Source organism: Tursiops truncatus, chromosome 3 (assembly GCF_011762595.2).
Source record: "Tursiops truncatus isolate mTurTru1 chromosome 3, mTurTru1.mat.Y, whole genome shotgun sequence".
In the NCBI taxonomy this organism is placed as follows: Eukaryota; Metazoa; Chordata; class Mammalia; order Artiodactyla; family Delphinidae; genus Tursiops; species Tursiops truncatus.
Genome location: NC_047036.1, coordinates 169,193,566 through 169,215,885, shown reverse-complemented (window position 1 = coordinate 169,215,885; position 22,320 = coordinate 169,193,566). Strand labels below are relative to the sequence as shown.

The window sequence follows — 22,320 nt, the reverse complement described above, 5'->3', positions numbered from 1 at the left end:
CGCCCTAGTTACCCTGGGACGGCGGCAGGTTGCTAGGGGAGGGATTAAGGTCTTTCGGAGCAGCCCCTTACCCCACGGCAAGGTGGGGACCTGTTCTTAGCAAACCTGGAGGGGAAATTTCCCGTTTATTGACAGGACTTGTAGCCCCCGACGCCCTCGCCGTGCCCCGCCCTGCTCTGAGCCGGGGGCCTTTGGATGCAGGGGCTACTCTCTTTCCTGTGAAGGGGCCTCTGCTTTCTCTCCTGTGCAATGGAGATTTTGCACGGTGTTCAGGACCAGGAGGCTGGGATGCTGCGAGGATGAGACCGGGAGCTGGGCTGGAAGCATTTAGGAAAAGGTGGTGTGGACAGGAAAATTGCAAGGACCTCGTGAAGATGGAGGGCCAGGAGACTGCCCTGGGATCTTGGGGATCCCCAGGCAGCAGCCTGGTCTTCTTACAGCCTGGACTGGGGTTGCCTCTGACCCCAGGATGCTAGTTGTGGTTACTGGGTGCTCATGATGGCCCATTAGAACCTAAACAATCTGCCGACATCACCTTCCGGCTCTCACCTCCCTGCACTTTCCTCCTCACTCAGCACCGGCTACCTCGATGTTCCTCAGATACCTACATTTCATTCATTCCCACCTCTGGGCCTTTGCACTCGCGCTTTCTTCCACCTGGAGTGCCCTTCCCCCAGATTAAATGGCCCCCTTTTCAGTGAGACTTTCCCAGGCTTGTACCCCACCTCGTCTTATCTTTTCTCCATATGTTCGTTTGCTCCCTGTGAGCTGCCTGTTTGCTCAATGCTATATTCCCAGCACCCAGAACAGTGCCCACAGGCACTCTCCATACATATATGTTGAATAAACAAATAAATGAATCATGTAAATTTCTAACAGGCAGGTGCAGGAGCTTTGGCAAACAGTCTGGCAGTTCCTCAAAAGGTTAAAAAAACAAACCATGGAGTTACCATGCGATCCATACATTGCACTCCTAGGGATATACCCAAGAGAATTAAAAACATACGTCCACAAAGACACTTGTACATGAATGTTCACAGTAGCAAGATTCACACTAGTGCAAAAGTGGAAACAGGGACTTCCCTGGTGGCGCAGTGGTTAAGACCCTGTGCTCCCAATGCCGGGGGCCAGGGTTCGATCCCTGGTCAGGGAACTAGATCCCACATGCATGCCACAACTAAGGAGCCGGCGAGCCGCAACTAAGGAGCATGGCTGCCGCAGCCAAGACCCAGCACAGCCAAATAAATAAAATTTTAAAAAAATTTTTTAAAAAGCGGAAACAACCCAAATGTCTATCAGTTGATGAACAGATAAATGCTGTGGTCCATCCATCCAATAGAATATCACCGGCCATAAAAAGGAATAAATTGCTGATTCATGCTACAACAAGGATAAGCCTTGAAAACATTAGGCTCGATGAAAGATGCCATCACAAAAGCCCACACAGTGTATGATTCCATTTATGTGAATTGTCCAGAACCAGCAAAGCCAGAGAGACAGGAAGTGGATTAGTGGTTGCCTGGGGCTAGAGAATCACTGGGGAGGGGCAATGGAGAGTAATTGCTAATGGGCACGGGTTTCTTTTGGGGGTGCTCAAAATGTTCCAAAATTATACTGCGGTGATGGTTGCATAACTCTTTAAATATACTAAAACCCACGCAACTGTACACTTTAAATGGGTGCATTATCTGGTGTGTGAATTAAATCCCAATGAACCTGTATTTCGAAGAGCCAGCCCAGGGCTGAGGAAGATGAGTAGTTACCCGGGATCTTGACAGACCCAGATTCCACATCCTGCTCTGTTGCTTAATCCGATGTGGCACTTCCCACTCTCGCTTGCCTCTCTGCTGGGTTAGAAACTAGCATATCTAGGTGAGAATTCCAAGCTAGAAGACAGGGGAAGACCTACCCTCCGAGCCCCGCCTCTTTGGCTTGATTGACAAGGCTGGTGTTGGCATAGAAACTGTCCTTCCACTCCCAAGGTACCACACAAGGAATTTAGGGGTCTTCCTGTGTATCAAAAAGAAATGAAAGGTTTTGAGGTTGATTTTTAAAATTTTTATTGGAGTAGAGTTGATTTACAATGTTGTATTAGTTTCAGGTGTACAGCAAAGTGAATCTGTTATACATATACATATAGGCATTCTTTTTTAGATTCTTTCCCCATATAGGCCATTACAGAGGATTGAGTAGAATTCCCTGTGCTATACAGTAGGTTCTTATTAGTTATCTGTTTTATAAATAGTAGTGTGTATATCAATCCCAACATTCCAATTTATTGAGGTTGATTTTTTAAAATTTATTTTATTTATTTTTTGCTGCATCGGGTCTTTGTTGTTGTGCGGGCTTTCTGTAGTTGCGGCGAGCAGGGGCTACTCTTCGTTGCAGTGTGCGGGCTTCTCATTGCGGTGGCTTCTCTTCAGTAGTTGTGGCACGCAGGCTCAGTAGCTGTGGCTCGCGGGCTCAGTAGTTGTGGCTCACGGGCTTAGTTGCTCCGCGGCATGTGGGATCTTCCCGCACCAAGTCTCGAACCCGTGTCTCCTGCATTGGCAGGTGGATTCTTAACCACTGTGCCACCAGGGAAGTCCCTACTGTGGTTGATTTTGAAAGAAGTTTGGAGCTCTTTGGCATCGATACAAATTCCTTGCTGTGTGGGTATTTTCTAGAAAAAACAAAAGTGTCTTGGGTCCAAACTGCATTGCATTCAGTCCAGTGCATGCAATCCAGACACACACCACCCCCCAACAAGCATGTAAGAAGTAGCATTTCTGCTGTTTGACTTTACATCCTTCATACGTTTATCTAAAAGCAGATCCTTTTGCCCCCAAATTATAAATAGGTTTTTCTTAGTAAGAAAGTTCTCTCAAGTCCTAGCTCTCAGTAAAACCAGGAACTCTAGCTGTCTAATGTCATATAATTTCATGCTAGTTTCTTTGCATTCATTTCTATGCTCCATTTGGAAATTTTTAAAGTACGAAATCAGGAAGAGTATCCCGATTTGTGGTCCTAGAAATATGAGATCTGTTAAGGATGGCTTAAATGTCTTTGTTTACAAAATTAATTTTATTATGCAAATAATGTGCAAATTCATTTCATTTGTACAAAATTAAAGTAGTGTATGAAGGCCACCATACCTCCACCGTACTCTCCATTGTCAGCTTGTTACATTTCTTAGCAAAACTTCTCCTAGACACGCACGCACGCACGCACGCACTCTATGAGTCTCCTAGGGCTATAGTTCTGGGGGCCAGAAGTCCAAGATCAAGGGCTTGGTCAGGACTGGTTCCTTCTGAGGCCGTGAGTCTGTCCCATGCTCTGTGCTCTCCCAGCTTCCGGGGGTCCCTGGCAATCTGCGGCACACCTTGACTTATAGAAGCATCATGGCATCTCTGCCTTCACGCGCACATGACGTTCCCTGTGCGTATGTGTCTGTGTCCAAATTTCCCCTTTTCCTAAGGTCACCGGTCATATAGTACTAGGGCCCACTCTGCTCCAGCTGTGACTCATCATTACATCATTACATCTGCAGTGACTCTATCTCCAAATAAGGTCACATTCTGAGGTCCTGGGGGTTAGGACTTTCACCTAGGAATGTTGGGGAGACACAGTGCAAAACACAACACGTGCAGGACTTCCCTGGCCGTCCAGTGGTTAAGACTCCATGCTGCCAATGCAGGGGGCCCGGGTTTGATCCCTGGTCAGGGAACTAGATCCCACATGCCCCAACCAAAGATCCCGTGTGTGGCAACGAAGATCCCGTGTGCCACAACTAAGACCCTGCACAGCCAAATAAATAAATTAATTATAAAAAAACCCAAAAACACACAACACGTGCGTGCGCGCGCGCGCGCACACACACACACACACACACACACACGAGTGTGAATGTATTCCTATAAGGAATGTGAGCTCACATCTTGCTTTTTGGGATCACATGGCCATCATGCTGTGAACATCCCCTGCAAACTGAGAGTTCATAGCCTTTCTCCCAGTGGTTTTATATGTGAGGTCCGGAGCACTGCCTCGTTCCCTCTGGCGCTGGGTAACATTCCACAGCAGGACCGCATCACCGCCTGTTTAATGAGCCCTGGCTGACGCAGGTTCTGGTTTTTCTCGATATGACTGTATTGCAGCCCCTGCTTCAAACGTTCTCAACCTGCTGTCTGATGTCCCTGGTTGGCTTTTCCAGGGTAGGTAGGAAGACATGAAATTACTGGGGTGTGGTGCCTCCCGTTTATTTTTATTTTTTTGGGGCCATGCCGTGCTCATGTGGGACCTTAGTTCCCCGACCAGGACCAGGGGTCGACCCTGTGCCTCCTGAATTGGGAGCACGGAGTCTTAACCACTGGACCGCCAGGGAAGTCCCCCATTTACTTTTTTAAAGATTTTTTTGATGTGGACCATTTTTAAAGTCTTTATTCAATTTGTTACAATATTGCTTCTGTTTTATGTTTTGGTTTTTTGGCAGCGAGCCATGTGGGATCTCAGCTCCCCGACCAGGGATTGAACCTGCTCCCCCTGAGTTGGAAGTCAGAGTCTTAACCACTGGACCACCAGGGAAGTCCCCCGTTTATGTTTTTAATGCTTATTTGCTAGCATAGGGTGGTTCAACTTCTCTCCACCCCCAGGAAGGATCAGGGTGTTGTCGGTGCTCCCAGGATAGATCAGCCCTGCTCAGGCTTTTTTACAGAGTGAATTTAATACAGGGGATTGCTTTCATCGGCATCGAAGGGCCAAGGAGGCAAAAGGGAAACACAGAGGTATCAGCTGCCGCAACGAAGGGGTGTGGAGACGGGGGTCTCAGACCTCTGAGGAGGGGGCACCCCCACTGCTGCTGGACCCTCAGGAGCTCAGGGAGGTGGCGCTGAGCCCCAGCTGTGTGGCTTGGGCAATTTATCAAAACTCTCTGCACCTCAGTTTGCTCCCTCTGTGAAGTAGGATAATAACCATGTCTGCCTTTATGAGATGTTGGAAGGATATAATGAGTTTAATTCACTCGAATGAGTTTACTTCACGGCATAGTGCTCAGATCAGAGAAGGCCCTGCCTAGGGGTAGGGATGACGCAGGAAGGAGAGATAAATGCCCAGCCCTCAGGGTAGGACAGAAGGACAGACAAGCATTGGCTAGTCTTGTCCACGGAGACTGAAGCCCGTGTTACAGAGGATTTTCTACTGCAGTGGTTCCCACCTCGGGGCAATTCGCCCCCTCCCCTGCCCCCACCCGATGGCGAGAGACCATTTTGGTTTTCACGACTGGGGCCAGGGGTGGGTGGGGACCAGAGATGCTGCAATGCCCAGGCCAGCTCTCACCACAGAGAACAATCCAGGGCCAACTGTCAATACTGGCCAGCTTGAGAAACCCCGTTCCAGGGCCCAAGAAGTTCTTTCCCTGTCTGATCTCCCTAAGACCTCCCAAGAACTCTATTCAGAGTTGCTTCTCTCACCTCCATTTCACAGAAAGGGAAACTGAGTGGCTTGCATGAAACTGCCTGGGTTTGGTCTTGGCTGTGGGCTCTGCACAGCCACCCAGGGATCTAAGGAAATTTCTTCTGAGCCTCCATCCGAACCCTCCCTCTCTGAGTGCCCCCCCGTCCCCCATTTTGACCTGGGTCAGAAGAAGATCAAAGCAAGCACCTCTCCGGAGGCTGGACAGCGGCCACCGGGACATCTGATCTCCAGCTGGGAGGAGGGGAGACGCGGTTCTGGCGCGTCTGAGGGGGCTGGGGATGCTCTGGGGGCATCAAAGGATGTCCAGATCTCTCCTGACCACAAGCCTGTCTGTCCTTCTCTGAGGGCTGGGCATTTATCTCTCCTTCCTGTCATTCCTTCCCCTAGGCAATGGCCTTCTCTGATCTTCCCAGCAAGTCTGCCTCTTATTCGGGTCATGTATGCCCTCCACTGGTGTCCCACCCATGCAGCTGAGGCCTGCTTTGGAATAAACCGCCCTCACCCTCACCCCCACAGACGTTTTATCTGACCCTCCCCGCTTCTAAAAACTCTACTGTGGCTCCAGTGACCTGGGGGTAATGTCCCAACTCCTCTGCCACTTAATCACCCTTTTGGTCTGATTCTTCCAGCCCCAGCACTGACCACGGGGGGCTCGGAGGGTGTGGCTCCGCCCCCCCCACCTTAAGACGAGGGGCTTCAGAAGCTTTGGGGGTCCACAGTTGCTCAGCCTGAGACCAGGTCCACTGAATGAATGAGTTCATGAATGAATGAATGAGTTCATGAATGAATGAATGAGTTCATGAATGAATGAATGATGATGCTCCGGAAGCAGCTCCCTGGCTCCCCCAGGGTCAGAATCAGCTTTGTTCCTGCCTTCCCCACGGAGTCAAGGCCAGGAAATACTAGCTGACTCTAACAGTGCAAGGACCCAGAGATCAGAGATGTGCTGGTGCCTCTGCCAAACATCCCCTCGTTCCCCTGCTGCATCTGCCCCAAGGGGCTGCGGGGATGACGTCTTGTGTTCCTGACCCACACAGGAGGCGGATAAGAGGGAAAACTGAGCCACCTTTCCCTCCAGGTGGGCTCTCTCCTGCCAGTGAATAAATAACTCAAAGGTATTGGAAGTCACAGGGAGCTCAGTTGGAAACTTGAATCCGCCTCTTGTTAGCTGCTTGCCCTCTGGCAAGGGACGTCTGTCTGAGCCTCAGTTTTCTCATCTGTAAAATGGGTGTGGCGACTTCCCTGGTGGCACAGGGGTTAAGAATCCACCTGCCAATGCAGGCGACACAGGTTCATGCCCTGGTCCGGGAAGATCCCACATGCCGCGGAGCGACTAAGCCCGTGCGCCACAGCTACTGAGCCTGTGCTCTAGAGCCTGCGAGCCGCAACTACTGAGCCCACGTGCCGCAACTACTGAAGCCCGCGCGCCTAGAGCCCGTGCTCCACAACAAGAGAAGCCACCACAATGAGAAGCCCGAGCACCGCAACGAAGAGTAGCCCCCGCTCGCCGCAACTAGAGAAAGCCCGCATGCAGCAACAAAGACCCAGCGCAGCCAAAAATAAATACGTTTATATATATTAAAAAAAAAAAAAGCAATATTGTAACAAGTTCAATGAAGACTTTTAAAAAATGGGTGTGAAGTGTTGAGGGGTGAAAGGAGAGGAGGAATGCAAATGAAAAGCTTAGCCTAGTATTTTTTTTTAATATTTATTTGGCTGCACTGAGTCTTAGTTGCGGTATGCAGGATCTATTTTTAGCTGCAGCATGCGAACTCTTATTTGCAGCATGTGGGATCTAGTTCCCTGACCAGGGATCGAACCTGGGCTCCCTGCACTGGGAACTCCGCAGAGTCTCAGCCACTGGACTACCAGGGGAGTCCCTAGGCTAGTAATTTTAAAAGTCGTCTTCCATTTCCTTCGGAGAAATCATCGAAGGGGAGCATACCCAGCAGGGAGGAAAGACTTGTGGTTCTTATCTCTCCTAATCCATTTATCAAAGATCTGGGTCTACCCCTTATCTCCTTTCTTCCCCTGCCAGGCTATATCTCTTGGAGCCACTATTCCCCATCCACACCAGTTTTTCAGGCTCCTTTTCATGAAAGAATTGTCGGTGGTCTGCGTCAGTGTGGGCGTCTGGGCCAGGCACCCCTTGGGCTGCCTGGGCTTCAAGTTTATAAGTGGGTTCCCCTCTGTTTCCCAATTTCTGTCTGCATTTCTGATTCTCTGCCTGTATGTCCACCATTCAGTCGGTTGACAGATGTTTCTTGAGTTCCTACTATGTGCCAGGCATCGCTGGGGACAACGCAGTGACTAAGAGGGACCTGGTTCCTGCCTTCACAGGGATCATGGTCCAGTGGGGGAGACAGTTACAATTGGGGCAGGGAAAGGAGGAGGTGTCAGGGTTGTGATGGGGGCAGCCCAGGACACAGTGGAACCCGGAGTAATAACCGAGGGGGGAGGAGAGGGTGCTGGAAAGCCTTTCTGGCTGAGAATATTGAGAGAACGCTTAAAGGACTTCCCTGCTGGTCCAGTGGTTAAGACTCCTCGCTTCCACTGCAGGGGGCGCGGGTTCCATCCCTGGTCAGGGAATTAAGATCCTACCTGCCGCGCGGTGAGGCCAAAAAAAAAAAAAAAAGATAAAGCTTATATCCTTTTAAACATACATTATACCCATTCTAGAGCTCGGGAGACTGAGGCCCCCCGAAATGGATTCGTCCCAGCCGGAAGAGCTAGGAGGGGGTGGGGCTGGGGCTGGATCCCGTGACTCTGGCTCCAGAGTGCAGTGGAGTGCAGGCCTCCACTGCTGTTGGAGGACCGGAGGCCGGGGGAGCTGCACCCTACGCTTGGAGGAACTTGAAACTGCTTGCGTGGTGACCCAATCGTGGGAGGGCTGTTGGAAGGAGGATGCGGAGGGGTCCAGAGCACAGGCCTCAGAGTCGCATGCACTTGACTCACTGTGCGCCCCAGAGCACCTGCGTCCCCTCTCTGGGCGGGTTTGTCGCCTGTGAAATCGGAGATTTGCCCCGCCTCCTGCTCTAGTGGGATGAGAAAATCCACGTGGGGCGCTCGGCACAGTCAGCGCTCATTAAATACCAGCTGGTGTTAGAATTCTGATTATCCCCATTATTATCGTTAATAACTAAGTAATTAGAACCAATGCGTCCTCTCTGCATCCGATTGGGTCTCTCCGCGTCGGGAAATCACCGGGCCCCAAGAGAGGCGAGGTCGGACTCAGACCTCTCTTCCACCCACCCACGCCCCGAACTCACCCCGTCTGCCCCGGCCTCCAGCAGGCAGGCCTCGTAAATTTGCAGTCAGGCTGAGGTGGCGCGGGCTTGGAGACGGGGATGTGATTAGGGGTGCCCTTGGCGTCGCCCCCCACCTACGTGGGAGGGGTCCGCAAACCACTGTGAAATCGTCGGGCGCTAGGACCCAGTAGCCCCGTCGGTGCCGGGCGTCGAGGCCGGGCTAACCCCGCGACCACGCCTCTCTTCGTGATGATTGGCTTTCCGTCCCTGGCCCGCGGCCCCGATTGGCGGACGCGGACGCCGCTCCCGGGATTCCCCGCCCCGCCCGAGCTAGTCTCGGGTCCACCGGCTTTGTCGCCGCAAAAGCGCTCGGCGGGGCGGGCGGGGCGGGAGAGGACAGCGAAGCAGGGAGAGCGGGGCGCGGGCAGCCAGGGCCGGGGGTCCCGTCTGCCGGCGCTGGACGGACGGGCCGAGCCCGGAGCGCCGCCATGGGCCCGGGGCCCCCGGCGGCCGGAGCGGGGGCGCCCCCGCGGCCGCTATCCCTCGTTGCGCGGCTGAGCTACGCCGTGGGCCATTTCCTCAACGACCTCTGCGCGTCCATGTGGTTCACCTACCTGCTGCTCTACCTGCACTCGGTGCGCGCCTACAGCTCGCGCGGCGCCGGCCTGCTGCTGCTGCTCGGTCAGGTGGCCGACGGGCTGTGCACGCCCCTCGTGGGCTTCGAGGCTGACCGCGCCGCAGGCCGCTGCGCCCGCTTCGGCCCGCGCAAGGCCTGGCACCTGGTCGGTAAGACCCGGTCCGGACTCCCCCATCCGACTGCCTGGCTCAGAGCCCGAACCTACCCCCTCTGTCCCACTGCTCCGTCCTCTCTAATTGCCCAACCCATGAGCCTTCCCATCTGTCTGCTTAACTGCCCAGTACCCCTTCTGTTTGTCTGTCGCATGGCTGCCGGCCGACCCGCGGAGCCTCCTCCGTCTGACTGTTCGTGTGACCGTCCAGTGTCACTTTTCTTTGTCTGATCCTCCGGGGCACCCTGAACCCTCTCTGGGTTGGGTCTACTGACCGCGCCTCCTCTGTCAGTCTATCTGGTCTGGCCTGACTTCATCTGTATCAGGGTGACCACCCAGGACAACTCTTGAGTCAGGCTGCCTAGAGTCCCCTCTGGCTGTCTGTTCCCCCAGTGCACTTTGTGCATCCATCCCCTCACTCATCTCGGGCAACCTGGCACTTGGTGGCTTTGGGGAGCTGTCCTGGGAACTGGGTTGGGGACCGGGTGAGCCAGAAGGGTCGGGGTTCTGTGCTTGTCCGGCTGATGGGATGGGGATCTGCAGAGCAGGTAATGGGGTCACTCTCTGTTATGAGGGAGTTACCTGGACTAGAGGGCTGTTGGTGAGGGGAGGAGGTGGGTCCCACGGGGGCCGGGGCACCCTGCCCGGTGCACACCCATGATAAGGCCCGGCTCCTGGCATCCCTTCTCTGCCCGCCCGGACCCTGGGCCCTGAGATTAGCCCTGGCCACTTTGCCTGCTGTTCTTTCGCTGGCAGAAGTACCCGCCGCATCCTGGCGCTTGGGGCATGCCGGGCATTTAAGGAGGCAGAACCAGGAATCCTGCCCACTTCTGGGAATTCTGGGCGGCAGCTTTCCAGAAACCAGGAGGGCCGGCTGGTATCTCCTTGCCCTTGGGCACAATGACTGAGGAGGCAGTGATTTGCCTTGGCCCTCATGAGGGACATTTTTTGCAAGGTACAACAGATCTCCAAGTTGCCTGCAAGTGGCTGGCGTTGCTGTGGCCGTGGCTTAGGGGCTGGATTTCAGTTTCTTAGACACTGAGGATGCACAGGCTGTTCTTGGGTCACATTAGGCTAGCAGCCCGGGTGCGGGGGCGTGGCGGGAGCAGGGAGAGGCATGTGACTCAGACCCCAGACAGAGGTATCCCTCTGCGGGCTGCGGTTGGGATTGCTTACAGAGCTGAGCCCACAGTATCAAATGCAGTTTTGTTCATAATAGTTGAGTAGACCCGTTGACACACAAAAAAGGTAGTTCTTGGGTCAGAGAGATGTGAGGGCTGTTTTCTCTGGGGCAGACAGGTGAGCCCCTTCTAAGGAGATGGAGTCAGGCACACGTAGGTTTGCCTGGCAGTGGACGCTGCATGTGCAAAGGCCCTGAGGTGGGACCTCGTAACAGCCTGTCTTCCCGTTTTGTAGGTGGGGGGTTGAGGTTCAGCGACGGCCCCACCTGACCCCAGGGGGAGACGCTGAGTCCCCTTGCAGAGGGGAGGTTAGGGTAGTGGAGGCACCTTTGTCAGTACACTGAAGGCTTTGTGTTTATGCCTTCAGCTTATGATGGGTGCCCCAACCAGATACCAGGGCCTCCACCTGTGCCCTCTCCCTGCATATGCAGAGATCCAGGAAGATCCGTGGAGAGCGGAAGCCAGGGTGGCCCCTTGTGATGCCTGATAAGGTGACTTGAGTGAAGGTCACCTCGGCCTCAGTGCTCACTTCTCTTTTTTACCCAAGTCTGTGGGTGGTGGGGACAGACTCATTCTTTCCCTTAACAAGCCGTCGGGGCTCCCCGTCTAGCGCAGAGAGGACCCGGAAAGCCAGACATGGACACTCCTGTCGGGTCCAAGCTGGGCAGGTGGGTAGACTGGGCTTCATAGGAAGAAGCAGAGCTCTGGAGGAGGGGACATTAGCTTTGGGGCTTTGAAGGACGAATAGGAGTGTATGTGTGTAGGGGGGCATTCCAAGTAGTTGAAACAGCTTTTGCAAAGGTGTGACATCTCATGGCTTTGAAGTTGCTGAGACAGGAAGTGGCGCAAAGAAGTAGGAGCTTCCGATTTCACACATTAACTCTTAATTCTCATGCCAATTTTGTGAGGTATTTTTATTAGCTCCCTTTCCTGGAAACGGAGGCCCAGAGAGGCAGTCACTTGCCCAAAGTCCCCCAGCCAGGCAGCCTGGCCCTGACAATGGTTAACGTGTCCTGGGCAGCAGCAGGGTACAGTCCGTCCGGCCAGGGCTGCACATTCTTTTGACCAGAGTCTACAGTTCCTGTCTGGCCCCGGGGTGGCCTCCAGGCCACCAGGAATCTGCCTGGGGTGCCTCTTCCAGGCACCAGTTCCAGAGAAATACCAAGCGTGGTTTTGGTTTCATTTCCCAGTCCCTGAACTGTTGGGGTGGGCCCAGGGTCTGGGGCATGAGGTCACCTCCGGGGCCTGGTGGGGAGGAAGGAAGTCTGGCTCCAGGCGCTCTGGGATGGGAGGAGAAGGGTGGAGGGCTGGAGGGAAGGAGCATGGCTGAGTCCAGCAGGCTGGCCTCGCAGCTCTGCAGCTCACTCAGTGGGCCTCAGTTTACTCATCAGGAAATGGGCTGGTTTAATAATAACGTTCACCTCTTTGGGCTGTTTTAAATAGAGGCCACTATTATTATTATTCACTCATTCAAAAGATCTTGATGTGCCAGACTCTATATTGGGTGCCAGGGACACAGAAGTGACTTGGAGAGACCTGTTACCCACCCCCCAGACAGAGAGACAAAAGAATTCCTGTGTGTGCAAAGGGTATGAAGGAGAGAAAGCAGGGTTCAGACAGAGGGTGTCAGAGTGGGGAGGGGACTGCTGGTGACTGGGCTGGTCAGGGGGGCTTCTTTGAGGAGGTGGCATTTTAGTTGAGTCCTGGAGGGATGAAGAGGAGTGCGCCTTGCTAAGATGTCATGGGAAAAGCATTCCAGGCAGAGGGGACAGCCTGTGCAAAGGCCCTGGGGCAGGAAGAACAGGGAGGAGGCCCGAGTGGCTGGAGCAGAGTGAGGGAGGGGGAGAGAGGGAGGAGGGGATGGGTCAGGGCGGGTGGTGCAGGCCCCTTTGGGACCTCGGGGAGAACTTGTGCTTGTTCTGAGGTATGAGTGTTTTCCAGGGAGAGGCACCTGGGCCTCCTGACTCCTGGCAGCCCCACGGGACGCCTGGTAGGAGCTGGGAGGAAAAGGCCCCCTCCATGGGTGAGGCGGGAAGGGGAAGTGATGGGGTAAGTGGCGCATCTGTGGTGGGCAGTTCCCCAGGGGACCTCCACAGCGCCCTTTCAACCTGCTGCGTGGCCTTAGGCTCGGCTTGTTTCCCCAGCTGTCACCAAGGGGGCAAACTTGGCGAGCCCTGAGCCGGCATGGCAAGAGCCCATTCTTGGCCCCTGTCATCTGGCCCTGCCCCTGCATGGTTACAGCATGTGGCCGGCTCTGTGTCAGTTCCCCCATCACACACGAGGGGCGTAGGGCCTGGACTGGGAGGCCCAGCCCCTCTGTCCTGTTGGGCTGTGTGTCCTCAGGGGGGGCCCCAGATCTCTCGGCCTTAGTTCCCCATCTGTCACAGGGGCTGTAAGCCTGGGGAGCCCCGGGTTGCTGACACCCACTCACTGTGTGACTTTGTTGTGTGTGTGTTTGTGGAGGGGGTCTCTAACTTCTTCCATGTCTCGGTTTTGTCCCCACCCGCTCACCTGGGGAGCCCTGGGCCAGCGTGGGAAGACCCTGCAATGTGCCCTCCCCGCTCTGCTTGTCCACAGGCACTATCTGCGTCCTGCTGTCCTTCCCCTTCATCTTCAGCCCCTGCCTGGGCTGCAACGCCACCACGCCTGAGTGGGTTGCCCTCCTCTACTACGGGCCCTTCATCGTGATCTTCCAGTTCGGCTGGGCTGCTACACAGATTGCCCACCTCAGCCTCATCCCGGAGCTCGTCACCAACGACCATGAGAAGGTGGAGCTCACGGCTCTCAGGTGCAACCTTCGGGGCAGGGCGGGCAGGCGTGCGAAGAGCAGGCACGGCGGGGGGCCCAGGGCCACCCTCCCATGTCTGGGCTCTGCTTGGCTGTGCGGCTCTGGGACTCTGCCCCAGCGTGGGCATCTGTACATTAGTGTGTTATTCAGCCATTGCTGCGTGACAAATGAGCACCAAGTTAGCAACTTCAAACAGCACCCATTGACCACCTCCTGGTTTCTGTGGGTCAGGAGTCTGGCTTAGCTTAGCTGGGTTCTCAGCGTTAGTCTTGAGGCTGCAGTCAAGGTGTCGGCTAGGGCTGGGGCGTCATCTGAGGCTTGGGGTCCCTCTGCCCTGCTCATGTCATTGTTGGCAGTGTTTGTCTTCTTATAGATTTAGAAGTCTTGGGGGTGGGGACTTCCCTGGCTGTCCAATGGTTAGGACTCTGCGCTTCCACTGCAGGGGCATGGGTTTGATCCCTGGTCGGGGAACTGAGATCCTGCACGCTGCGCGGCACGGCCAAGAAAAGAAGTCGTAGGGACTTGCTGCTTCTTCGAGGCCAGCACGAGTCTCTCATCTCAGGGATGGTGTGAGCCCACTTTCTGAGGGTCGCCTGATTAGGTCAGGCCCACTCAGGATAATCTCCCTTACTCACATCCACAAAATCCCTTTACCTTTGCCACAGACAGTTACCTAACACGGGCTTGACGTCCCATCACATTCACATGTCCTGTTCCCCAAGGGGAGGGGGTTAGAGGGGGCAGGGAGGCAGGCCATGGGAATGTCTGAACCATCTTAGAATCCCGCCTCCCACAGGTGGGTACAGCTGGCGCCCAGCGCGTGCGTTTCTTGCTTGAGGTGCTGAAGGAGGTGATTCTGCATGTGATGGTAGCAGGGGCACGTATGGAACGCTTGCTGTGGGCTGGGCACAGTTCTGGGCCCGTCATGCAGAAGATCTTGAATTCTCACAAGTCCGAGAGGTTGTCATGTGCCCAGGGACAGGGTTGGAGCAGAGTGGGGCCTGTGCAGTGGGACCAGGGATCAGATGACAGTTCTCGGCAGGAGGGACGTCACACATGAAGGTGGCCGTGCGGGCATAAGCGCTTGTCATGAGGGCCCTGCCTGTCTGAGCCCAGTTCCCCATTACGGCCGAGAGCTGCGGGCACTAACGGCGGGGGTTGCTCAATGCCTGGGGCCCCCGAGGGCCCCAGCTGAGGGGGATAGGCTGGGCCCGGTAGAGGCCAACCTCTGGGCGCTTTCTACCCGCAAGTGCTTTACCGCCTGCCTCGTGTCATTTTCGCCTTGACTTCTGCGGGTGTTCTTGTTCTCACTTTCAGAAAGGGAAGTGGACTCCTGGTGAGATCCAGAGGCTCCTCGCCCCGGCCAGGGCCCTAGGCAGGCCATGGTTCTGGGGCTGCAGGCAGGAGTGGACTCGGATGACTCTAGACCATGGAGCCCTTGCCCAGCTGAAGCCCAGGATTTCTGAGTATCTTGGGTTCTCAGGCTTCTGGGTTGCAGGCCTGACTTGGCCCTGCTTTGCTGAGTCTCTACATTCAGGCCCCAGGCAGATGGGACCTCACGGTGGGGTCTTGGGCCAGAGAAATCAGATACGTGCAAGCTGGGGAAACTGAGGCCAGCAGAGGCTTTCCTGGGCTACCCAGTGTGTTGGTGGCTGAAATCACCTGGCCGGAGGTTCCCCAGACGCTCTGACTGTACGCCTGCCTGGGGAGTAAGTGGTTGCGTGGCTCCCGGGCTGCCCTGCTGAGGCCTTGCCTGTGCCCTGGCAGGTACGCCTTCACCGTGGTGGCCAGCATCACCGTCTATGGGGCTGCCTGGCTTCTGCTCCACTTGCAGGGCTCTCCCCACATGGGGTCCACCCAGGATGTCTATGACCAGCTGGGGGTCCAAGATGTGCCGGTGTTCCGGGTGAGCTGGGGCCCGGGGTGGGCCAAGGCTGGCTGCTGCCCGGGTGGGACAACCCCAAGGCCCTGAACTCAGGGCTTGGGCCGAGAGTCGCTGCTGACCCCTCTCCTGCCCGGTCCCCAGAACCTCTCGCTGTTGGTGGTGGGCGTTGGAGCTGTCTTCTCACTGCTGTTCCACCTGGGCACCAGGGAGGGGCGCCGGCGGCAGGTGGAGGAGCCAGATGAACACAGCCCTTTGTTGGCCCCTGCTACTGCCCGGCCCTTGCTGCTCTGGAAACACTGGCTTCGGGAGCCAGCCTTTTATCAGGTATGTCACAGGGGCAGAGGCTGTTGGAGTTGATGCCCCTCTCCCACCAGGCCCTTACTCTGTGCGGCTGCAGGCAGGGATGGCAGACATTGGAGCAAAACGTAGCCCCTTCTCCAGCCACACCCAGGGCAGACATTACTAATGTCACTGCTCTCTTCTCCACCTGACCAGCTAGGCAGTCACTACTAATGGATCGGGTGCCAGCTGCAGGGTTACTCCCGTTGGCCCCCAGTGCTCCCCGCTTATGGGAGTAGAGGAGGGCCCCCTCTGACCCGTCCCTCTGTTTACAGGTAGGCTCGCTGTACATGAGCACGAGGCTCATTGTGAACCTGTCCCAGACATACATGGCCATGTACCTCACCTACTCCCTCAACCTGCCTAAGGTGAGCCGGCCGGGTGGCGGGGGTGCGGGGCCCTGAGCCTGATGAGCCACTCCTCACGCGCCTGTGCCCACTCTGCCCCGACAGAAGTTCATCGCCACCATCCCACTGGTGATGTACCTCAGCGGCTTCCTCTCCTCCTTCCTTCTGAAGCCCGTCAACAAGTGCATCGGGAGGAATGTGAGTAGGCCGGGCAGAGGGTAGTGTGCCTTGTGCAACCTGGGCGACTCCAGACCACGGCCCAGCGTGGGAGCCAGAGGGTGGCTGGCGTGACTGAGGAACTGAATGCTTCATTTTGTTTCCTTTTAATTGAGTTGCGTTGAGACCCAAGTAGCCGCCCACCTCTAGTGGCAGCTGTAACAGCATAGCCCTAGAACATCTGCTCCCTGGAGCTCGGAGCACCTCTGAGGCTCAGAATCCTCTGAGGTCAGAGCTGGGGGCTCCTTAGGGATAACCCAACTCAAAGCCCCGCCTTTGCTGGGGTTGGGGGCCGGACTGAAGATCAGAAAGGGCAAGTGCCAGGCTCAGGGCTGCCCAGCGAGGTGGGCCTGATGCTGGGCCGGGCTCTCTGCAGATGACCTACTTTGTGGGCCTCCTGGTGATCCTGGCCTTCGCAGCCTGGGTGGCACTGGCAGATGAGCTGGGTGTGGCTGTGTATGTGGTGGCTGTGCTGCTGGGCATGGGCTGTGCCACCATCCTCGTCACCTCGCTGGCCATGACAGCTGACCTCATCGGCCCCCATACGGTAGGGCCGCTGAGCCAGTCCGGGTTGGGGTTGGGGACCAGGGCCGAGGCCTGGGATGCTGACCCCCTGCTCGTGCCCCCCCCCAGCACAGCGGAGCCTTCGTGTATGGCGCCATGAGCTTCTTGGACAAGGTGGCCAATGGGCTGGCAGTCATGGCCATCCAGAGCCTGCACCCCTGCTCGTGAGTACCCCTATCCATTTGTTCTTGCGTTTAATGAGCTGTGCTGAGGCCGTGCTGTGCCCCAGGCGCTGCCCCAGGTCTGCTAATTCCATGAGAACAGAAGACCCCGCCCCGGTGGCCTCACAGCCAGGGAGACCGGGTTATTCCCCACCTCGAGCACCCATTTATTTACTGAGCCAACAGTCTGTCCTGGGCCGGGTGCTGAGGACACACAGATGGATCGGGGGGATGTGAGCAGACAGGGCAGAGGGAGAGCCTGGAATCCCTGTAATTCAGACCCTCAGAACCTAGGGTTCCAGCCCCAGATGGTTCTAGACCTGAGTTTGCACCCTGTAGAAGCCCAGGATTTGGGACTGAAAGCTGGCCTGGTCCTCTGTCCTCATGGAGCTGGGGACAACACGAGCCACATGAATCATCTCATGAATAAATGTGTACAAAGGGTGTGAAGGACACCACTTGGGGAGGCCTGACGGGCGAGAAGTCAGGAAGGGCTGCCTTGAGGTGACGTGGGACCCAAGACCTGGAGGATGTCAGGGAGTTCTAGGCGTATGGGGAGGAGCATCCTTGTGCAAAGGCCCTGGGGCAGGACTGTGCCTGGCATGGTGGAAGGACAGCAACGAGGCCCTTGTGGCTAGAGCACAGTGAGCGAGGTGGAGAGAGGGAGGAGGGGAGGGCAGGGAGGGGATGGGTCGTGCAGGGCCTTGTGGGCCACAAGAGGACTTGGGTTTTTGCCCCAAGGGAGGTGGGCCCCTGGAGGGCTGTGAGCAGAAGGGGCGGGGTCTGAGTCAGGTGCTCACAGGCGCCCTCTGGCGGCTACTGCGGGGAGGACAGACAGGGAAGGGAGGGTGGGAACAGGGAGGGGACTAGGATGGTGGGCGGGGGCAGGTGGTGACGGGGCTGGATCCTGAGGAAGGAGAAATGGGCAGTCTGGGGTAGACTTGGAAGGCAGAGCTGACCTTACTGACTTAAGTATCAGCTGTTGGAGGGGAGGAGGGGGTTGAGGGCAACCACTTGGTCCTGGCCTGAGTGCGGGGAAGATGGGGTGCCCCGGCTGAGATGGGAGGAGCAGGAGGTACAGGCTGGGGCTGGAAGGTTACCGACAGGCGTCTGCTCACCCCCCTTCTGCCCTTCCCCTGCCCCCAGCTCAGAGCTCTGCTGCAAAGCCTGCGTGGCCTTCTACCACTGGGTGATGGTGGCCGTGACGGGTGGCGTGGGCGTGGCCGCCACCCTGGCTCTGTGCAGTCTCCTGGTCTGGCCCGTCCGCCTTCGGAGCTGTGAGTTGCAGGCCCCGCCACCCCACAAAAGCCCCAAACCAGCCATGGGTGTGTAGGTCTGGGCCAGGACAGGCCCCGCCCTCCCTAACCCCACTTCCACCCCCTTCTCTTGCAGGGCACCCTGGAGCCCAACCTTGACACCGCCCCATGGTCCTTTACCCTTTGTAAATTAACCGCGACTGTGAACGCTCGCTGCCCTACAAGGCCTGCAAGCGGCCCCTTTGCTGCTCTGATCCCACTCCTGTGTCTGTCCCATCCCTGCCTGGCTGCGGGGGGGTCAGGTGGGGCTTGGTGGGCGGGATACCAGCAGCTTCTCCCCGCTAGGGCGGGGACACCGAGCTAGGCCCTCTGGTGTTCAGGGGCTGGTGGGGTCCTTGTGGGTCTGGGGTACCCCAATCCTGACTCTAACCCACCCCCAGCTGTCTGGATGATTCGGGGTGCCCTGTGTTGTGTGGGGGCCGGATGTGAGGCTCCTGGGTGCTGGGCCTGCCCCAAGCTCAGCCCCGGCCAGCCTAGGGTCTCCTGGGTGCTACTACCGGGTGCCGCCAGGCCCTGGAGGACAGAGCCATTGCGGAGCCTGCCAGGAGCCCCAGCCTCAGGGTTAGGGGGCTGGGCCCAGACCCTGCCCGTGGCGATGGTGAGGCTCAGCACGCCGGGGCCCCGAGTGCGGCTCCCTGCACCCAGGCCACTGCTGACAGTGAGTAAAGAGCCGCCTGGGGCCAGGACTGTGCCTTGGCCTGGGGCCCGGGGTAGAGGGAGCCGAGGGCAGGAGAGGTCGTCTGTCTGACTCTGCCCTGGAGCTTGGTCACTAGGGTCCTGGTTCAGAGCTCCCTTCATCTGGCTGCCTGACCTCCCCAGGCCCCAGCCCCAGAGGTGGACAGATGCCTTGGGGGAGAGGCGCCGGGTCCCTGAAGAGCCACACCGGGCAGCACGAGATCTTTATCAGTGACTGGGCGTGTAGACGAGCCGGGGCTGCTGGTTGGTGGAGGGGCAGCAGGGTTCCAGGTCCCACTGCCGGTAGTTCTGGGTGGTGTAGCACGGGCGCTGGGGCGCCGACAGGTATGGCCCATAGTCAGACGCCTGCCACAGCGGCTTGACCCCGACTTGGTGTCTGTGGATCACTGGGGGGCCAGGACCCGGGTCACCGGCTGGCCCCGCCTCCTGGCCCCCAGCATCTCACCGCCAGCCCCTGGGTCGCCTGCCCCTGGCCCAAGCTCACCGTACTCCTCGTCCTGGTTGGGTCTGTCTTTCCACAGCATGCTCCCGTACTGTGTGCGGGGGCCCCTGTACTGCGCAGGGATGATGGGGTCGTACCAGGCGGTCTCCCGGAGACGCTGGGTGTAGGCTGTGGGGTAGGGGTCAGGGGTCATCTCTGCACCTGTGGGCCTCACCCTCCCCTGCAGGCAAGCCTGGTGTCAGGGAGGGCCGGGCTGGGCACTCACCCGAGGGCATGCTGGGCATGCTGCGCTCCCGGGGGGGCTGTGGCATCCGTGCCTGCGGGCATAAGCCTCGAAGTGTGGGCTGTCCAGAGCCCGAGGGAGCATGTTCCAGGCTTCTCGAGAGTCCGAGTTGGTCAGGCCCGTGTACCACAGCTGGCTGGCTGCGTCGCGTCCCATGGGTGTGTACTTCCAGCGCATCTCCTGCTTGATGGCCGGTGTCTGGCGGGGCCCCTCCTGGGACAGGTAGTCATTGCTGAGGGCAGGGGTGGGAGGAGAGAGACTGAGTTTTCAGCCCCCCTGCCCTCCCCGGGCCTCTTCATCCCCATCACCAGCACTGAGGGTGCAGAATGCAGAAGCCTGGCCCGAGGTGCGGGGGGCCTTGTCTGTCCTTCAGTACTGGACACCCTCCCACCTAGGCTGGCAGAGGGCGGAAGGCTGACCCCTTGTAGCCCCTCCTCTCGGCCACATCCTCCCCAACCCCCAGGACCTCCTAAACATTTCATCTTTTCTTGCCTCTACTAAGTCCTTTGCCCAGCCTCCCAGACCTGCAGGCCCTTTCCTCCAGGAAGCCCCCCTGGCCTGGAGGTGCACCAGGAGGACGTGGTCTCAGCTATGGCTCAGTGAGTGGCGCAGGTTTCACCGTCATTGGTCTGGCCTGGGAGCCGTGGGTTGGGGACACTGGGAAAGTGTATGGGGAGCCCATTCTCCCAGGGAGACCTTCGGGGAACCCTTGTGCCATCGCCACCCACCCAGCTATGGGGGCCAGCGGGGAGTGAAGGCAAGCTCACATTTAAAGGAGAAACTATTGCAGCTACACAGGAGTGCCTGTTCCAGGGGCCACTGTTGCCAGAGCCCGTCCCAGGCTGAAAGCATCAGGAGGGCTCCCCTGAGGCGGTGGCAGTGATGCGAGGAGGGTTCCGCTTGTGCAAAGGCCCTGGGGCAGCAGGGATGGTGTAAGGAACAGAGGCTGGCAGAGCAAAGAGGGAAGTGGAAATATGCTAACGATGGCAAAAATCAAACCTCAATGAGATACCATCAAAACTAAAGCTATCCTTCGGGAACACCCTCGCAGCACCACTGCCCAAGAGACAGACATGGGCACGTGCTTTGACCTGACGAGCTTGCTCCAGGGAGATGCCCTAGGGAATGAGCCCGTGGCCCCAAGATGGTCCAAGCAGGGCTGCTGATAAAACGTTCTCCCCTGTGCCTGCTTGGAGTTCCCACTCCACACGGAAGACCAGAAACCCACGTGTTTCATAAGAGGTGGGCTCGGCCTGGTCAGTTCTGGGAAGCGGCCGCAGGCTGCTTTGCCACTTGCAGGGAGGGGAGTTTGGGGACCGTCTGGCAGGCCCCACTCTTTTGAACTACAAAATGAACCAAAACTACAAAATGCACCTGGCTTGTAAAAAGGAATTAAAACAGTCAAAAATAACACACAATGAAAAGCGAGTCTCTGTGTCAATTACACCTCAAAAAAACTAATAAAAGAACATCGCGTTATGGCTGAAAAACATTTTTTTCTCATAATAAATGAATGCCTTTTTGACATAGAATCAAGAAATCCAATGACATTTAAATAAATAAAAGTACTGGAAAAAGCAGCGAGTCTCCCTGACCTAGCTGCCAGTCCCCTCCACCAGGGCCGCCACTCTTACTGGTTTCTGCTTCATTCCAGAAGCAGCATGTAGGCACGAGCCATTCCATCCCATCACACGCCTGTGGGAACCTGCTTCTATCGTGGTGGCAGTTTTTTTTTACTTAATTTTCTTGGAAATGGAACAGCAGCAAAGGCACTGACTCGCCTTTCCTGTAAAGCAGCATGGTGACGCATTATAGTTTATTAACGCTTATTAATGGGTCCTCTAATGGGTTGAACGTGTCCCCCCAGTTCACGTCCACCCGGAATCTCAGAACATGACCTTACTTGGAAATAGGGTCTTAGCAGATGTAACTTAAGACATCTTAAGTTAAGACAAATAGGGTCTTAGCAGATGTAACTCAAGACATAACTTAAGACCCTTAATAGGGTCATGCCGGGTCAGGGAGGCCCTAATGCAACCCTAATGCGGAGCCCTGGTGAGGCTGGGGTATCTACATGGTCAGGGGAGGTCACGAGACAAGGGACGCCACGGACTGCCAGCACCCCCAGAAGCCAGGAGGGACACGGGGCAGATGTTACCTCAAGGCCTCAGAAGGCCCCAGCCCTGCTGACACCTTGGTGTTGGGGCTCCCGGCCCCCAGAGCTGGGAGAGGTAAATTCTGTGCTCGAGGCCGCCCCCTTGTGGGGTTGTTCCAGCAGCGCAGGGCTCCCAGGAACCTATCTGCTCTGCTGGCTGGCTGTGTGTGTGTCCTGCATGCGTGAACCACCACTCCTGCCAGGTCCCAAGCCTGGTGCAGGTGGGTGGGGAGGGTGCAGGTGCAGCCCCCACATACCTTTATGGAGACTGAAAGACACTGGTGGGAAGCAAACCCAAAGAGGCAGTGCAGGTGCAAGGACGTGCTCACCTGTAGAGAGATGCCGGGAGGTTCACTTCCAGGGTCCCCCGGGGGACGTAGGGCCGGGCAGCCTCCTGCCTCAGGGTCTGCATGTCTGCCTCTGGGTGCCCGGGGGCTCCTGCCTCCAAGGCCTGCGGGGCCAT

General features: G+C 56.8%; 2 protein-coding genes across 8 annotated transcripts in view; one reads left to right on the top strand and one right to left on the bottom strand.

Moving 5' to 3' along the window:
• Positions 1-21,217, top strand: part of MFSD12 (major facilitator superfamily domain containing 12) — a 24,827-nt gene extending 3,610 nt beyond the window's left edge. The window contains exons 1-10 of one of the 6 annotated variants that reach the window (XM_033854752.2): positions 9,074-9,482; positions 13,243-13,453; positions 15,221-15,359; positions 15,480-15,662; positions 15,953-16,045; positions 16,130-16,222; positions 16,617-16,787; positions 16,874-16,968; positions 18,112-18,242; positions 18,358-21,217. In XM_033854752.2, coding sequence (XP_033710643.1) covers positions 9,185-9,482; positions 13,243-13,453; positions 15,221-15,359; positions 15,480-15,662; positions 15,953-16,045; positions 16,130-16,222; positions 16,617-16,787; positions 16,874-16,968; positions 18,112-18,242; positions 18,358-18,380 — 1,437 coding nt within the window. In that variant the 5' untranslated portion in view covers positions 9,074-9,184 and the 3' untranslated portion in view covers positions 18,381-21,217. Of the gene's footprint in view, positions 1-9,070; positions 9,483-13,242; positions 13,454-15,220; positions 15,360-15,479; positions 15,663-15,952; positions 16,046-16,129; positions 16,223-16,616; positions 16,788-16,873; positions 16,969-18,111; positions 18,299-18,357 lie in introns of those variants that run through there. The other 5 variants (XM_033854753.2, XM_033854751.2, XM_033854754.2 and 2 more) reach the window with 5 other exon arrangements.
• On the bottom strand, positions 11,561-22,320 carry TEKTIP1 (tektin bundle interacting protein 1). 2 transcript variants are annotated; one of them, XM_033854761.2, is made up of 4 exons: positions 22,187-22,320; positions 19,723-19,934; positions 19,462-19,614; positions 11,561-19,363 (listed from the first exon to the last, which is right to left on the bottom strand). In XM_033854761.2, the coding sequence occupies exons 1-4, from the start codon at positions 22,318-22,320 to the stop codon at positions 19,185-19,187; spliced, it is 678 nt and encodes a 225-aa protein (XP_033710652.1). In that variant the 3' UTR covers positions 11,561-19,184. The 2 variants fall into 2 exon arrangements, with proteins under 2 accessions (XP_033710652.1, XP_033710651.1); XM_033854760.2 differs by lacking the exon at positions 11,561-19,363 and having other exon boundaries at positions 19,384-19,587; positions 19,685-19,934.

Coding starts and splice junctions, on each gene's coding strand:
- TEKTIP1 (XM_033854761.2), bottom strand. CDS start 22,320: ATGGCCCCGCAGGCCTTGGAGGCAGGAGCCCCCGGGCACCCAGAGGCA. Junction 19,935..22,186: donor CTCCCGGCATCTCTCTACAG/GTGAGCACGTCC, acceptor CCCTGCCCTCAG/CAATGACTACCTGTCCCAGG. Junction 19,364..19,461: donor CAACCAGGACGAGGAGTACG/GTGAGCTTGGGC, acceptor CTGGCCCCCCAG/TGATCCACAGACACCAAGTC.